This window comes from Brassica rapa, chromosome A08 (assembly GCF_000309985.2).
Source record: "Brassica rapa cultivar Chiifu-401-42 chromosome A08, CAAS_Brap_v3.01, whole genome shotgun sequence".
Classification (NCBI taxonomy): Eukaryota; Viridiplantae; Streptophyta; class Magnoliopsida; order Brassicales; family Brassicaceae; genus Brassica; species Brassica rapa.
In genome coordinates, this window is record NC_024802.2 from 19860816 (window position 1) to 19878681 (window position 17866).

The 17866-nt window shown below is 36.8% G+C and overlaps 4 protein-coding genes across 5 annotated transcripts; all 4 read right to left on the reverse strand.

Annotated features, from left to right (window-relative positions):
• Window positions 1–1000: 1000 nt before the first annotated feature.
• On the reverse strand, window positions 1001–4099 carry LOC103835875 (pentatricopeptide repeat-containing protein At1g18900). 2 transcript variants are annotated; one of them, XM_009112061.2, is made up of 2 exons: window positions 3875–4099; window positions 1001–3511 (listed from the first exon to the last, which is right to left on the reverse strand). In XM_009112061.2, exon 2 carries the CDS (start codon window positions 3505–3507, stop codon window positions 1192–1194), a length of 2316 nt encoding a protein of 771 aa, XP_009110309.1. In that variant the 5' UTR covers window positions 3508–3511; window positions 3875–4099; the 3' UTR covers window positions 1001–1191. The 2 variants fall into 2 exon arrangements, with proteins under 2 accessions (XP_009110309.1, XP_009110310.1); XM_009112062.2 differs by having other exon boundaries at window positions 1001–3529; window positions 3875–4061.
• Window positions 4100–4475: 376 nt separating this feature from the next.
• On the reverse strand, window positions 4476–8163 carry LOC103835876 (protein NRT1/ PTR FAMILY 2.9). Its single transcript, XM_009112063.3, has 5 exons — window positions 7439–8163; window positions 6748–7405; window positions 6394–6611; window positions 5732–6291; window positions 4476–5459 (listed from the first exon to the last, which is right to left on the reverse strand). The coding sequence occupies exons 2-5, from the start codon at window positions 6842–6844 to the stop codon at window positions 4559–4561; spliced, it is 1776 nt and encodes a 591-aa protein (XP_009110311.1). The 5' UTR covers window positions 6845–7405; window positions 7439–8163; the 3' UTR covers window positions 4476–4558.
• A 314-nt stretch (window positions 8164–8477) lies between these two features.
• On the reverse strand, window positions 8478–12431 carry LOC103835877 (isochorismate synthase 2, chloroplastic). The gene is made up of 13 exons (XM_009112064.3): window positions 11878–12431; window positions 11097–11338; window positions 10739–10856; window positions 10398–10661; window positions 10257–10331; window positions 10108–10176; window positions 9890–10008; window positions 9726–9783; window positions 9471–9581; window positions 9226–9310; window positions 9020–9117; window positions 8848–8940; window positions 8478–8762 (listed from the first exon to the last, which is right to left on the reverse strand). The coding sequence occupies exons 1-13, from the start codon at window positions 12040–12042 to the stop codon at window positions 8715–8717; spliced, it is 1545 nt and encodes a 514-aa protein (XP_009110312.2). The 5' UTR covers window positions 12043–12431; the 3' UTR covers window positions 8478–8714.
• A 641-nt stretch (window positions 12432–13072) lies between these two features.
• WRKY61 (probable WRKY transcription factor 61) lies at window positions 13073–17754 on the reverse strand. The gene is made up of 4 exons (XM_009112065.2): window positions 15671–17754; window positions 14499–15083; window positions 14014–14127; window positions 13073–13910 (listed from the first exon to the last, which is right to left on the reverse strand). Exons 1-4 carry the CDS (start codon window positions 15818–15820, stop codon window positions 13164–13166), a joined length of 1596 nt encoding a protein of 531 aa, XP_009110313.2. The 5' UTR covers window positions 15821–17754; the 3' UTR covers window positions 13073–13163.
• Window positions 17755–17866: the final 112 nt, after the last annotated feature.

Consider the following 17866-nt stretch of genomic DNA (forward strand, 5'->3'; position numbering starts at 1 on the left):
AAATCATTATGAATTTTAAGAATAACATAATTTGAAAATTTTGTAAGTTATTATTAGTGATATAAAAGTCAGGAATCTAATATTTTTTTATTCAATTTACATAAATGAGTAAGAAAATGATTTGGGAAATATAACTATAGATGAGAGACTACATGATTATGTAAAGCAAATGATCTCTAAATGGCAAAGGATGATTTACTATTTTTTGATCAAGCAAGGATTGATCATTAATGATCTTTTTAATTAGGTCCAGTGAGATATAAGTAAGATGCTGACACTTGGTTCTTACATTGATACTTCATTTATGTCACACAACTATAAACTCCATAAACTAATTTATTAGATCTACAATTTTGCCTGTATAACTCCATTTAGACCTAAGGGGGTGTTAGTGGGGGTAACATTTATATAGAGTTTGTTGATTTTAAAAGTTAAGAGATTTGTTAAATTTGGAAAGAGTTGTAGAGAGTTTTGTACATTGTGAAATTCTATGAAAATACATTGATATAATGATTCTAAGAATCTAAGGTATATAAGTAGTATTCTCAAAATCTTGTGTTATGAGTTAAATGGTGAAGAATACAAATCCCAATAACACCAACTTTAATAGATTTAAAGAATCATTAAAATCTAGACTTTTTAAATAACAAAAGATTGTGTATAGAATTACTGAATCATGAAACCAATAACACTAGATTTTAATGAAAATGTGAAAATGCGTAAACCAATAACACTAGATTCTATAAATTCTAACAATCATCATAAATCTAACTCCCACTAACACCCCCTTAATCAGACTTGACTAGTTCCTTACCATTAGCTCAATCACAAGTGCTCTTCTTGTGCCTTACCATTGGCTCCACCACAAGTGCTCTTCCTGTGCCTCCTACAGAAGCAGACTTCTCTGGTTTCGTCTCCATTTTTTCTTCTCTATCCATTGTACATAAGCAAGTCTATAACATATTTTCTTCTTCTCTTTTTGGAAGCATTTAATTTTGTATGAAAATAATAATTCTGTATCTAAACAAATCTAGGACTTTGTTACCTCATTTAACAGTTTATTGCAAGAGGACACAAGACTGGGGAGCAGTTTCAAATCTATCCCTAACCTTAACTTATGACTTACAAGCTAAACAAATCATAAATAAAAGAAATAAACTCTAAAATGTGAAACAAACAACACTCACAGGCTCACAGCAAATGCATCCTCTCAACATAAGACTGCAGCAACCACCTGTTGAGAGCTTCACCACAACCAACGAAACACCCCGAGTTCCCACTCTCAGTATAAAACGGCGAACCAAAGATGCTAAGCAGCTCTTCAACGGCTTGTCTAACCATCGACGAACCAGTGACTCTACTACGCCTCCCCCAACCAGTCACTATATCAATCCTCGCAGGGCCACATCCCGAGACCAACATCTGCTTGCGGAACCAAGCAAGCGTCCTAGCCAGCGCGGTCACCGCAGTCCCCTCCGACATCACATGGAGATTAATAAGCCAGTAGCTCCTGCTCTTCTCCCTCAACGCATCAGGAAAAACGTTCTTCTGCGCCGCGACTTCCCAAACCGACCCCGCCTCTTCTTTCAGCCCTGACTTGTGCAAGAAGTCAACCACCGCGTCCACAAGTCCCCTCTTGCTCTCTCTGTCCTCGCTGTGCATCAAATCCAAGAAGCTCTTCGCATGATTCCGCACGTTTTGGCCGTCAGGACCAGCAGACGGCATCTTGAGGAGAAACGTATGCGCAGGATGGCCAGTCCTCGCCATCAGCTGACCACAGAAGCCCATGTCAAGCTTTGACCTACCATCCGTGCAACAGCTCAAGAGCAGCGTGTAGGTCTGCAAAGAGGGACGTAGACCTAACGCCAGCATGTTTTGCAACAACTCAGAAGCTTCGGTTACTTTATTAACCCTAAGGAAGGAGCTGAGAAGGGAGTTGAACGTAGGAACATTAGGTAACACCCCAGCACGAAGCATCTCCTGATACCAACGCCACGCCTTCTCCACATTACCAGCTTTCCCCCAGAGATCCACCAGAAGCCCGTAAACCGGCTCATCAGGAACCCAATTCTCCTCCTCCATCTTCTTGAATACACCTTCCGCTTCCTCTAGATACCCACAGTGTCCAAGCACCACCATCACAATACTATAAGTCACTTTATCAGGCTTAAACCCGGCGCTCTGCATATCACGGTAAAGCTTCAACGCGCTCTGGTAGTTTCTCGCCTTGGCGTGCAAGTCAATCATGATGTTGTAGGTGACCAAGTTAGGAGCACATCCCTTATCAACCATCTCGCAGAATAGCTTGTGCGCAGCTGGTAAACGCCCGGCTTTCCCAAGACAGTTGATTATCAAACTGTAAGTGAAAGTGTCGGTTTCGATCCCCGCCGCGTTCATCCTCTGGTGAATATCCATGGCAATATCTAAAAATCCAGCCTTAGCGTGTATGTCTATGAGTGTACAGTACGTTACACGGTCTGGTTCGCATCCAGACTTTTGCATTTGGTTAAAAACATTCATAGCTTCCTTCAGGTAATTGGCTCGGCCGTAGCTGTGGATAAGACGGTTGTATGTAACTGTGGTTGGCTGACATCCTTCTCTAACCATCTCGTTTAGGAGCTTGTTTATCGCGCCAAACTGTTTAGCGCGGCCGAGGCTACCAAGCATAGTGGTGTAGGTGTAGTCATCGTGCTTGAAGTCAGGTTGTCTTTTTAGCCAGTAGAAGAAACCGAGAGCTTTGCCGTAGTCATTCATCTGCATAAGGACTTGGTTTGCTTGGCGTGGACTCATCACAATCCTCTTCTCAGTGCGGAGTTTCTCTAGGGCCTCTTCAGCGGCAGGGCCCCACCTGAAGCTTTTCAAAACGCTGCAAACATTCTCCACAACGTGTCTGGTATTACAATGCTGCCCTCGAGCAGCTTCCTTAGACCCTTGGAAGCTGCGACAAGGGTTTCTAGTTTTACTCTCTTTTGAAGATGATCCAGGGTAAGCTTTGGCTTTCACGTTGGAAGACTTGACGCTTGTAATAGGCCGAGTTGGATCCACCATAAAGGCTTTTGGTAATAGTCCAGATACTTCACTTTCTCTATCAAACGAAGGAAGCTTACAGTTTGCTAAATCAGAGAGAATGTTTACCGCTTTAACACCAGCTCTGAGAATCTGATCCCCAAAAGGTGCTGAAGAAGCTTCCTCCTCCTCTTTAATGACTGCTGATGCATAACTAACCGAATGTGATGAAGACTGTGATGACCGAGCAGAATCATCAACCTTCTTCTTACTTGTCTCTCCTGGTAATATACTTGCAACTACAGAAGGATTGAGGACAATACTGGACTGTGTTTTTCCAGTGTGTGCAGCTTGGTTCCTAAGCTGCTGGCGTCTGGAGACAAAAGGTTCATCATCAGTGTGTGCACGAGAATTCCCACTAGCTGCACTTAATCTCGATCCATTGAGAATAAAGGATCTTGCTGAACTTGAAAGTTTGCTAATTTGCTTTGCCGGTGTCATTTCTCTGCAACAAAAATTGAAACTTTACAGAAGAATGATTATCAAACATACTTTGAAAAAAAATACTTTACAGCTCTTCTCCAAACTCTGTACATTACTACAACAACTAGCTTTGTCTGAAACAATTCAAAGTCTCCAACTTTCTTGTTTACTCACAAGTTAACCATAAGCCCACTTCGAAATAGTATACAAAATCCAAAGCTAGAATACAAAAAGGTCTATACTTTGTTCTGCATCATAACATATAACACGAGGCTGAGAAGCATGTGCCTTTTGACATCTGATTCGAATCTCACAGACGTTTAAAACGTTTCTTAAATCCAGTGATTAAGAAGAAAGAGAGACGTAAGGGAGATCAATAGAGCACCTGGAGAACGGTGAAGTTGACTAGCTCTAGCTTATGGTTTTGGTTTTTCCCTGCTAAAATCTTCAAGGGAGATTGAAAACAATGGTCTTCTCGTCAAAATTGAGAGAAGCAGCGTTCTTCTTCTTACTCTCCAAGCATATTGATCACACGACACGACGGTGGCTGCGATTTCAAGGTCGCAACCTTTTTTCTTTTCTCTCTGTTTATATATATTTTTCTTTTAGTTTTCACCTCAACTTTCACATATACCCCTGAGTTTTCATTTGTTTATAAATAATACCCTATAATCTTATTCCTTTCAGAATTCTCTCAATTCTGTTTTGCCTTTCAGTTTTTTTTTTGTTCTTAGATGAAATTATTATTTTGATATTTTACTTGGATTTTGTTTGTTCCATAACAACTCGACGAATAGTAATTTTTTTTATTCAGTAGCGTTATCAAATTTGTCATTTTTTTTAGAAAAGGTTTGTTTTATTATTTGAACCGTAGAAGCTTTCTTTGCCCTCTTCAACTTTCTCAAGTTACTTCCATTTGCACGTGTCGTTTTGCTTTCGTGTCTTGCCCGTGTTTGTCGTGTTACTTTAGTATTCAAAGAAGGAGATTTATGTAATGTTTTGTTTAAAGGTGTTGACTCAGAGCCAACTCAAACTCCTAAACCCAAAGAGGCAGAAGTACATATCTTTATTACACTGAAACCTTATCAAACTCATTACAAGACTTGTCCATGTCCTTGTCTTTGACCACAACATCTTTGTAACGGTACCAATGTGATACTAACAAGAAATAAGCAAAGTTTAGAGTCATCATACCAGCAACAAAGTAATAAAAATACTCCAGCTTCCCTTTGTTTAAATCTTCAGGAAGCCAGTTCCCACCAGAAGATCCCTCCGTGACATCGTGCACTGCCGATAACAAAAAGCTGCTAAGGTAACTCGCCAAACCAATCCCACAATAATACAAAGAACCTGCAAAGCTTCTCATGTTCTCTGGAAACTGTTTGTAGTAAAACTCCATTTGACCAACTCCAGCTAGTGCGTCTGCGATACCCATTAGCACTAGCTGAGGGATCAGCCACATACCGGACATGGATGAGATTGCTCCTTTTCTTGGTGCAAAACCTAGCGGCGGTCTTGTCAAAGCTACATTTCTTCTGTGTTGTTCTACTGCTGCGGACACCATCATACTTGCGATGCATAGAAACAAGCCTGCTCCAACTCTCTGAAGCTGTGTGATACCGCCGTCTCTTCCTGTATACTTTCTAAGGAAAGGTACAAGGACGCGGTCGTAGATAGGTATGAAGATTGTCATTCCAAGCATCAAGAAGACAGTATAAGTCGCCGCTGGGATCTGGAAAGATCCTGAACCGAGGCGTCTATCGGATTGAAGAGACTGAAAGATTGTGTAGGTTGTTTGTTGAATGTAAGCTAGGTAGAACAAGGCGGCTGAGAGCCAAACCGGAAGCACCCGGATCACGCACTTCACTTCCTCCACTTGCTGGACACTGCAGAGGTTCCATGGGTTAGCTGGTGACCCATCTATGTTCAGCTTGTCGTCTGGTGTTTGGATTGCCGCTTTGTCAAGACACCTGCCAATTAAGAAAAAAACCTAAAACGTTTATGCTTGTTCCACAAGAAAACTCAGAAGAAAAATACTCTTTCCGCAAATAGTGTCACTTTCATGTTTTTCACACAAACTGATTGAATATAATTATGTTTTTATTTAATATCTGAGATAAATAAAATTCTTTATAATATTAATGTATTTTGTAATAAATATTAAGATTAAATTAAGTGTAAGATGCACTGGAATTTTAAAATGACATTTGTTATGTAACATATTGATTAACTTGTTTAGTACCTAAACTGCTTTGTATGGCTAAGTTTCGAGTTCTTGAAGTCCTTTGCTATATAGTTATAAAGACCGTCAGAAGACGAACCAACGAGCTTTAACCTCCTTTTCTTGATCGCAACAACGATGACTCGTGTGATGCTATGAATAGGACTGCCACTAGCTTTAACCTTGACATAAAGCTTAGAGCCAGCGAAGAAGATGATGCAACCAAGTAACATCAAGATAGCTGGGATGGCTAAACCAATGCTCCAGCTCACGTTTGACTGAACATAGACGATGAGCGTTAACGACACCATCTGAGCAAACGTGAAGGTGAAGAAGTACCAATTAAAGAAACTCTCTATCCCTCGCTTCCCTTCTTTAGTCTTGGGATCAAACTGATCAGCACCAAAGGGAAGATTGCATGGCCTGATCCCACCGGCTCCGATCACCAGCAAAACCATTGCTCCGGCGAGAAACACTATCTGTCCGATGGATGGCCCCTTGCACACGCTTCCTATCTCCTTAGCGCATTTATCTGGATGCAGCTGGTTAATCACAGCCGTTAGATCCATCGCTACAGAACCCTTTGAATCAAACAAAAAACAAGAGATTCATGCTTTCAGACAGGAACAGTAAGATCAGTTAGTGTTTTAAAAAACTCGTGTGATGATGAAGTAAGTGGTTACGAGGAAGCAAGCGAGCATGGCGAAAGAAAGGGTTTTGTAGCGGCCGAAGTAAGAGTCACAGAGGAAAGCGGCGACTATGGTGCCGAAGTTGCTTGTACCACCGTAGATGTTGACGACGGTCGCCGCCGTGATGCTCTTCATGTTGAAAACCGTCGTTAAGTAGATGACTAGATTCGATGAGCTCCCAACTATTCCAAGCTTCTCAAATGTCTCATTTCCTAACAAAATATGAAACGGAGCGTTAAGCAACTTTGTTTATAAAACTCCTCTTGTTAGGTGACTTGTTCGTTTCAAGATCAGAGTTTGCATGCAAATTAAAAAAAGAGTTAAGAAATGATATGGATCAGTTAGTACCAATGATGAAAGGCATGACTTTCCATCCTCTGTAGATGATCTTTGACTCATCATCCTCTCCCCCTATAGTGTTCTCCTGTGTCTTCTCAACCTCCATTGCTCTCTGTTTCTCTCTCTCTCTCTCTCTCTGCTCTGCTCTCAATAAATGTGTGTATATATTAATATATATAGTGGAAAGTGTGAAGAACCAAAGAGTTAATGGACATTATACCAAACCAAAGTGTTTGATTAGATATTAATTTGACTAAAAAAAAGACTACACTTTATCAAAGGAGAGGATATGAGTTGGTATTCCTTGAATTATTTGTCAACAAACGCAATGCCTTTGCACAGCCTTATAGAGGCCAAAGGGTGATTATAAAATTATATGATATATTCTGTTTAAACTGATTATTTTAATTTTGTTTAAGTTTATTTTGAATTTATACTGTTTACTTATCTTAGTATTGTGTAACCTTTTTACAAAAATGTTATTTCCAATATATATATAACCGTGAGAATATAAACTCTCGCGTAAGGGCTACCAACTTAAAACTAATTAGTGATAAGTGGATTAGTACGCATGTCTCAGTTAAATTTTTTCATGTGGAAGCTTATACTCTCACAATAACTATGTAATATTACTATATTATGTATAACAAAATGTCATTTATTTTACCTATTTAGTTTCATTTTTTTTTTAAACAAATACCTATTTAGTTTCAAATAACAAGGAAAAAAGTGTCCCTTAAAATTGGAAAAGGTTTGGTGGCCTACGATCATTACCTTTTTCAATACAAGCATATCACATCTCTGAACAAACGCACATTCCATTTTATTTCTTGTAAAGGAAAAAGTTTACAATTTGGATATATTATTTATATATTTGTTATCATGGCTAGTGACTTATGAAATATTCCAAGCTCTTTTTTAAAAACAATAAGTAGCAATCAAGAATTTACCTTTTACTATATCTATAATATGGGCAACGAATATATCTTTTGCAGTAGGTACTACTATAATCTATGAAGAAACGAAAATAAAAAAAGTTGTTTGATAAACCTGCATCGACCACATCGACAATAAATGGAGGCACTGTGAATGGAGACAGGGTTGTAAATTTTATTACGGAATTGACTATACCGTCACTGATTTATCATTCATGAAAATTTGTTTGACACATGTAGTTTTCAATTAAAAAATGATAATGGACGTTAGGAGTAACACAAAATATTTATGGTCGTTTGGTTTTTAGTTGAATGCAATATCTCCTCGCTAGCGTTACTTTTTTCATACTTTAATCATGCGTTTTATAGCAAAGTCATTTTTGATCGCAATGATCGTCTCTTTACTCCTCATTTGCCCGCGTAAATGCTTCTTTTTCCTATAGTAAATATGAGCCTCAACACAGGTTCATGTCATATATAGATATCTCTAGCTGAAGAATCAATGAATGAGAGATTTATCTTTTGTATATTTTGAAGTTTTACATTAAGTCTAATCTGAAATTATGCTATAACTTTTAAAGTGAGAGGTAAAAGAATATTTATATTGATTTCATAATAAAAAGGTGTCGATTAAATTATTGGTACTGGAATAAAGCATTTAATTTTATAGTGAGATACGATTGTAAGAACAACTTGAAGAGAATATGACGATGAGAAGAGGTCAGATTAACTTTTGGGTCGAAGTTCAGACCCATCTTTCTCTTTTCTTATAAATAAATTCTATAGAAACTAAATGTCTTTTTGTTGGATTAACTCAAACCTAATTTAAAAAGAAACCAATCACGTTCAGGAAACAATATTTGAAAGTATTTATTCACTAGCACTTACTGATAATCAGAATACGTTCAATCGTTATAAAAATAACTTGTCGTTTTCTCATGAAGGTGGTGGAAATATAGTCAGCTTTAAATCATAACGTGCGTAAGTGCGTTATGGACCTTATTGTCAGTTTAAAGGATTATCTTTTGGTCAGCATCATCATTAGTTGATCGGCTGCAAAGCTGGCTCATGTTCAAGTGTTTTAGTGAACTGCAGATACACACATAGCAATATGTTTACCAATTTCATAAGGACATGAAAATTGCATTGCTGTCTTAAGAACAAAGTTTCTCACCTGAGAGATTTTAAGCTCAAGCTCGTTCCACTCTGAGGATGGATCGCTTCCTGAAACTATTCCTGTTCCAGCATAGACCAATGCTCCAAGACCCTGAGGAACACAACAAGAAAAGAAGATCAGATAGATGCAATGACTTCACAGTAGATGTGTTACACTGCGGACATCTTACCTTTTGGACTAAAGCAGATCTTATGCCTACAGAAAATTCACTCTCTCCACCACCAAAGAACCCAACAGGTCCAGCATACATTCCTCTATCAAATGACTCTGGACAAAAAAAAAGTAGAACATGTACCAAGTTTCAGTATATAAGCATACTTATATCATATCTAATCAAGTATAAGCATAAGGTATAAGAATCAAAGCATCTTATACCAATCTGCTTAATCAAAAGTCTTGCTTCATCTACTGGGCATCCACAGACAGCTGGCGTGGGATGCAAAGCATTTAAGATGTCAAACTGAAAAAATAGACAAAACATGTATTGGTGTAAGATAAGATAAGTTGTAGCTTGCCTTGCTTCACTCAGTACCATGATGACTAAGAGAATATAACAAGAATTGAGTTCGAAAAGACTAATGAAACTATTTCAAATAAACCATGAAGAACAGTAATCTAACCTCGTCATCTTCTCTTCTAAGCTGACCAGCCAACTGAGAATATAAATGTTGTATTCTTGCAAGCTTTCTCACTGTTTTTTGGGGCTTCACAATTACTCTGTCACATATGGCCTACAAAGCAGAAGATTATATATGATTCTCCTATAGAAAACTGATTGTTATATGAAACAAGTGCCATTATAAGTTCTTAAAAAGCCTCAAAAACCAAGGTAAAGTTATGACTATACACTTCTACTTGAAGAATGGATAACTTACACTAAGTTTTTCTCTTATATTCTCTCGCACAATGGAGAATTCAAGATCGTCTTTGGGACTGCAAATTTATTTGTAAATAATAATATCAGTACGCATATCTGGAAGTTTATAGACAACATACTTGCATCCCATAAATGTTCACAGCACAAATCAAAACAATCGACCTGGTTAGTAAGTCACGCTCTATCTCCAAATCAGAAACCTCTGAATCACCTCTAGGCCTGGTTGCAGCCAAAGCCTCACTCCAGACACCTAGATGTTTCCTATAGAAGAGTCTCTCGGGCTGCTCCACAAGAAACCAGCACTCGAGTTCACATCATTTCTAAAAACCACAGTGTGCTAACAAATCTCTATAACGAAATAGCTAGAGTAAAGAACCTACCGTGTTACCTATGAATGCTGGTGCACCTGGTGGCTGAAGACAGAACTGGTACGCATCTTTTCCTTCACACTGTCATATTAATAATTAGAGATATTAATACCTAAATGTTGTTACTTAAGAGTAAAGAATGTGCGAGGGAGAATAGACACCTGCAACCGTGCTAGCCAAGCAATAGGATCAATGTCTGTATCTGTAATGATTCTGCTGCTCCGTGCAAGCACAACCTGATTCCCAAAACCAAAATCATCAGGTTCATGAAAGAAAGAACATATGGTTCTTTAACTAAGTACCTTGCTTAGTGGCGAATATTTTTCCTTAATGATCTCCAGAGCACTATTTACAGAAGGGTAATAGTCTCCTTTACTAGGAACATGGTTCTTACTAACAACAGAAACTCCTAATGATTCTCGCCTTAATCTTACTATTACAGAAGAAACCTCAAGCAAAGTCTTCTGAAGAGCTTCAATGGCATTTTGCAGCGTCCATGAGAGCTCATCCTCCCAAGCAAAAGTTGCAGCCAGCATCGAGTTTCCCTCAAACTCAACAAACTCTACCTATATGTATATCAACCAATCAAACGCAGCCATAACGGTTACATAACTGTCTTAAAACAAAACAAAAACTCTCATACCTGCGGCACTGTAAAGTAAAAGGAGCCAAACTGTTCCCATTCAACACCAGCTTTCCCGTTGGGATCAAACCGAAGTCCACCGTAGGCACGAATCAGAGGAGAGTTCGGAGACAGAAACCTTTTCAAGAAACAGAGGAAAGTGACTAAAAAAACAAGTTTTCTAAAAAATCAGTATGACTTTTTCAAACCAATTTTTTCAAAAAACGGTCTAGGCGTTCAAAAAATAGGCATAGGCAGCCGACTAAAAAATAATTCTCTATAAGACGCCTAACCACCGGCTAGCTATTTTTAGAACATTGTAAAAAACACAAATACTATTATATAGTTGTGGTTCTGGAAAAAAAAACTGTGATGTTACCTTCGGATAGATCTCCAGTGATCATGAGAGAATGGGTCATGATCACGAAAAAATACAGCAGACCCGAGTCCAGCAACACTGACCGGGTTAGCATCACATATTCCATTCATATTCTCGCTAGCCAAGTCCTGGAGAAGCTCTGGACGGCCAGAGTCGCTGCGCCGAGAGAAGAAACTGCGAGGAAGAGCATCATTCTGTGCATGAAGCCAGTCGAGTGCCCCGATTTGCTGGTCAACCGGCACCTACAACACCATAATTAAAGCCTCAAAAGGTCTGGAACACTAACTGTTTTTCTTTTGTTTTGATTTTGAGCGGGACAATTGATTTGGTTATCAGACCTTGTGTAATTAATCATTTTTGTTTGGTATTTTTCATCTTTTAAAATTATAGTTTGTATTTTAGTCCTTGATATTATTAATAATCATCATTTTTAATAAATACATAAAAATACATGAAAATAAAAATAAAAATAAAAATAAAAATGTGACTGTAAATAATATAAAAATGTTATACTAAAATATTTATATAAAATATAGTGATAGCCAGTCAAATATGATATAAAATATTAAATATGTGATTATATGCTTACAGGGGAATAAACTGAAAACTGAAAAGTCAATAGTATTTTGAAAAGTCTTGAGATGTGGAGATAAAGGTTTGTTGAGGGGATAAGGATTATGAGCAAGCCAATGGACCAATATCCCAAACACCAATGAAATGTCTCCACGTGGCGTAAGCTCACTGTTTTTCCTTGTACATAATGGAGAAAGTTGTAACGTACCTGCAATCGGACAATACCGGAGGAGAACGGAGGAGGTTCGGACTTAAGGTTAGAGACGGCGGATATCAAACCCTCCGTGGCTGCCGCTAGTGACGTAACCGTTGATAGAGATCTCGTCTCTACCGTGCCAAGTGGCGCTTTATGGCTAGCCTCACACCCGTTCATGGTCAGCGAACAGAGTAGGGGTCTTTGTCTGACGCAAAAGGTTACTGGTATATAGAGAGACACGTAACGCAAAAAAAAAAAACTTTTCGAGGGACACGATTCGGTGGATGAGGCTGGACAGTAGCTTTGGAAGATCGGAATGGAGTTATGTTTTTATGGTTTGTTCCCAGGAGATAAGATGAAAATTGAAGCGACGCCATATATATTATAGACTAGAGAGAATAATTAATAAAGTGTATAGTGTGTTTATTTATTATGGTATGCACGTCTTTTATATAGATGCCATGGTGATGCCACGGTGATGCCATGATCCTTACGTAAGAGAAAAAAAATAATTAACTATGTCGTTAGATGGTGTTAAACTAGATGAGTTTTCAACCTAAAATCAATTGGTGGTAAGTGCAGTGGTCCATCCATCTTATATATTGCTAAGTATTCCTTCCAATATTCGATGTGGGACATTTATCCTTATCCCTAATACATCCTTTCGAGATGATGGTTCTATGAGAGTCAATCTCGAAATGTTCGGGCAAAGATCGATGAGCCGACTTTGGGCTGGATCGATAGTGGATCGGATTGGACTGCATGGATCGGGCTCTGATACCATGTTAAGCTAGATGGACTTCCAACTTAAATCCAATTGGTGCTAAGTGGAGTGGTCCATTCATCTTATATATTGCTAAGGATCCCTTCCAATATCCGATGTGGGATATTTATCCCTAATACACCCCGTCGAGATGATGGCTCTATGAGAGTCAATCTCGGAATGTTCGGACAAGGATCGATGGGCCGACTTTGGGCTGGATCGATAGTGGATCGGATTGGACTGCATGGATCGGGCTCTGATACTATGTTAACCTAGATGGATTTCCAACCTAAAACCAATTGGTGCTAAGTGGAGTGGCCCATCCATCTTATATTTTGCTAAGGATCCCTTTCAATATCTAATGTGGGATATTTATCCCTAATAGATGGGACACATATATGTTCAAGTTTGACATGTACACATTACCTCCATAAACTCCAACAGAAAATTAAAATTATGATTATAAACCAAAGTAGAGATGAACTAGGAAAGTATTAAAACGAAACCCATATACCAAAGTATGAGAACATATACTTTAAGGGCTCTTCTCGGCTTCACTTCTAGTCACATTATCTATCTTTAGGTCGCCGCCTATGATGGAAGATAAAGCAGTCGCCAAGGCCGATTGAAAATTTGGATCTGTCGTGATGGCCTTGATTGTTTCCGCCGGTAAAGATTGCACTTGATCATGAGTAATATTCTTGAAATTGACGTTGTCTAGACTGTTTTGTGTGGGATGTGGAGACGATGAGGAAGATCTTCCAAATGTGTCAAATGATAATCCGGCGGCTCGGGTTTGAATCATATGTTGGAAAGGTGATTGTTGATGGGTGCTAATGTTGCCGTAAGGTGCACGGTATTGCTCATTGCGGTTACTACCACCACCCCAATTCATCAAAGTGTTGGTGTTGTTTGAAAAGCTGAGATTGGTTGAAGGGTAACTATTAGATCTTGGGACGTTACTAGGAGGAACACTGAACCTATTGAGCATTGATAAGAGTGGTTGTTGGGACGAGGAGGTGGTTGTGAGGTCGAGAGTGACGGTGGGATGGCCTGAAGAAGTTTGGAGGAGTGGTTTTGGAGTGATGCTATTGCTGGAGATAGAGAAGTTAATGCCATGAAGATCGGCTGCGGAGGAGGAGGAGGAGGCTCCGGAGAGGAGCATGGAGGCTGCGGCGGAAGTGGCAGAGGCCATGGCGGTTGCTGACATGGGAAGTGGATGGCTGTGTGTTCCTTCGTAAGTTGAGATAAGTATAGACAGATCTTCTGAACATCTTTGCACCTAAACAAGGGATTTGATTGTTATGGTTGATTATCTTTGATAACATAAATGTATATTAATATCTATATGATTATTTGGAATGATTTAGTTTAGATTTAATTACCTGTTTTCTTACGGGACAAGAAGGTGCAATGGTACAACGATAGTAAGCTCGAGGACATGGATTCCCTTTAGCTATTTTCTGGCCATATTTCCTCCACTGACATCCATCGTTCATCTACATGACATGAACAAAAACCCAAGAAAATAAAGTCTTTTATTTAAAAAAAGTCAAACGTTAAATACCTTTTTGCAATGTCTTTTAACCAAAGAGAAGAAAAAAATTATACAAAAATGTTTCTAACTTACATACTATATTAAAGCTATTTTTTTAGTTTTCCTGTCTAAAATAGATTAAAGCTTAAAGACTACAAACGATAATTTGGTTTCACTCTCCAACTAAGCAAAATGAATATTTACATTTAGTTGAGTGATGATATATATAACCAATCAAAAAATTTGAGAACCAAGAATTATACTATACATGTTAGTATCCATATGTATACATACTAAAGTAAAGATGTGAAGTAATCATGTAAACGTACTAACCGTCGGTGTCTCACATCTTGCTCTCACAGAAACCCTAGTTTTCTTAGCAATGTTTTGAGGCAATGGCTCTTCTTTATCTTCATGCTCATCTCCATCATTCTTAAACCCAAAACTATTCTCTGATTGGATCTTATTACTGTTACTAACCTCCAAGGACGTCTTTTCTTGATTATGGTCAACCTCTAACTTCTCACTAGGATTACTCAAATCTTTGTATTCAAATCCCATACTTAACCCTTGTTCATTAATTCTTTTGTCATCATCGGTTTCCTTCATGAAGTCTTTCATTTTCTCTTCTTTATTTGTCATTGAGCCACTTGGAACCGGTGATTTTAACCGTCTACCTAGGCTCAACAAGACAAGATCTTCACGGTCGCTAGTTCTTTCTTTGTCTTCTTCATCTTCTTCTTTGTGTTGATTATAGCCTTTTGGTGAGAACTTATTCGGGTCTTCATGTATTATTACCATTAATTGGTTGTATTGTGTTTGAAGGATCTCAAACTCCTTTTTTGTCCTACTCAATGATGATTTTAACCTTCGGTTTTCCTCTTTAGCCTCCTCCATTTCGACTTTAATTGAGTCCAACTGATTTCATCATACATTTATAATAAATGAGGAATCAAAATATATAGCATATACAAACATTTATTGATTGGTTAATCGTTCATTGATTTGATATGTACGCCTTATAAATCCTATGCATAGTATAAACTGGTAACTTTCTCAGTTTTACCAGAAAAAAAAACTTTCTTTCTCATAATTATTGTTGTTGCTGTGACACATGTGAGAATTCTTCTCTGGTGTAACAGACATGATCATAGTAATTTGAAAATAGATATGATCGTCGTTTCAACAAATTAAACTTATCATTAAACCAGAAAAGAAGACAAAAGTAACAATTAAGAGATTCACAGATCTAGCCAACTGAAAGTTAAAAATTCAAGTATTGTTAAGCTTCATTGACTAAGATAAATCAGTGATGTTGTCAACAAAAAAAAGAAGATTAAGATAAATCAGTGATAAATAGTTTCGGATAAAGAACAAACAGTTAACCAAGCAACTCATGTGAGAAAACTACATATGAAACATGCGTATGTGACTCCAGGATTGATTTCTGCATACATATGACATATAATTAGTTCAATATTGAACAAAAAAATCAATTATGATACCTTGGATCTAATAATATGGTCGTGTTCTTGATCAGAATCAAGTTTTCTCATCTCCTCGTTTCTTTCTTCTCTTCCATGACCACTCCCCAAGAACTCTTCCTTCTCCATTATTCTCCTTTGATATTCTTTAGCTTTTTGAAAGGTCTGCATAATTTATTTTGGGAACTGTTGATTTTATATAAGCAAGCTATACATCCTTTGACTATACCAATTAAATAATTCACAAAAACTGCAAGTTTCTTATATTAATATTCAGAAATATAATCTGTATATTATTAATAACATGCCGAAAATTTATCTTCAACATATATCATATATACAAATATAAAGCTAGATTAAAATCCAAATGAAATAGTCTCCTGTTTGATTTAGCGATCTATTCCAAAATTATAAACTAAAACTATAAAAAAAACATCAGCTTAAAAAGCTAAAGAATATCAGTTTTGTAGACCAAGGGTAAAGAAGCATTGTGCATAAATGGACTAGACTAAATATTTTTACAATTTATATGTAGACATTTTTGGTTGCAATGTTCCAAACCATCGGAAAACACAAGCATGCAACTCTGAAATCTTGCCAATCCAATTGAACGAAGCAAACAAGTTAAAATAACAAAGTATATGATCAAATTGAAATGAGATATTAGATATTGAGTAATTATTTTTCTTTTAAACAAATACCAACACACGTACTTAAAAACAATTAATCGTGCATCCGTTCATTAGGAAAAAAAGAAAGAATAATAGTGTCGAGTAATTAGAAAATAAATATTCAACTTCAACGCCTATGTTTAGGTATATACATCAATGTCTCAACAAATAAACACTATTAAAAAAAAACAAATAAACACTATTAAGGTTTGGAGCCGAAATCGTGGACCCACCGCCGGCCGACGTTGCTGCTAAAGAACAGCGTTGAAATTTCTTGTAAACATGTAACATGTTACTAGTTTATCTCAAACGAACTAATTTATTGAATTTATAACTTGTACTTTTACATGCAACTTATTTTATCAACAAAAACATATATTGTATGTATATATACATAGTTATACTATCACGTAAAATGTTGTTGGATCTGAATTCAAATGCAAAATACATTTTTGGTAATACTTCGTGTAATATCGACAACAACAACAACAACACTTCATGTATTGTACGTGTGATGTATTGTGCAAGTGTGGAATTATGATACATCAATGATTAGAGGCTTGGAAAGCCTTTGGCTATATAATATAGATCGAACATCTAGAATTATATAAAAAAAACTACATGCATTTGAGATAATAGATATATGCATTTTACCTTTAGCACTCCAGAATATGATCTAAAAGTCAAAGTTGGTAAACATCACCACTAATAGATGATCTGTAATGTACATTTGATCATTAACCAAAAAAGAGCTTATAACGCTGTAAATGATGCCAAAAAAAACGCTGTAAGTCAAGACCAATAAATAAATGACTATGTATATATCTAGTTGATCATCTTGCAAATTTATAATCATACAAATGACACTGTTACAAAAAAATCCAACCAAAAGTTTAATCAATTTCAAATTGCATAAATAATTAAGTTTAGGAGTTTGTCTCTTTGTTTAACGAAGTCTTTTTAGAATATCTCCAAATGGTTGGTAGACTTGGGATTGTATTAGTCATACATAAATCTAGAGATGTATACATCAACATGATGGATAATGTTTCATGGACATGTGATTAATATTTACAACTACATATTTTAGTGGACCACGATCTAAGGACTTTCTTTGCTGGTTGCGTATAGATATGCATATGCTGCCATTGACATTTTACAATGATTAGTCAACGTGTTGACCAAGATTAACAAAGCTCATTTCCTGTCTTAATTGCTTCCATTTAGGTTTAAACATTTTTCTACAATTGGCTAATACATGGGTATATTTGGAAGCACATAAAAATCCAATTTTTAGTGAACCTAGTGAAACTATATGTTCCATAAAATTTAAAAATTAATTATATTTTATAATACATTAAATTTTTGAAATTTTGAGTTTTTATAAAGATTTATACTTTTTTCTTAATGTAATACTTTTTAAGTAATTTTATAAATGAAATTATTAAAACTATATGTTAAAATAATAATTATATAAATTTTACATTTATAACTCTTAATTTAATTGTAGATATACTCTATTTGTATAAGTAACAGAGCTGAGCGG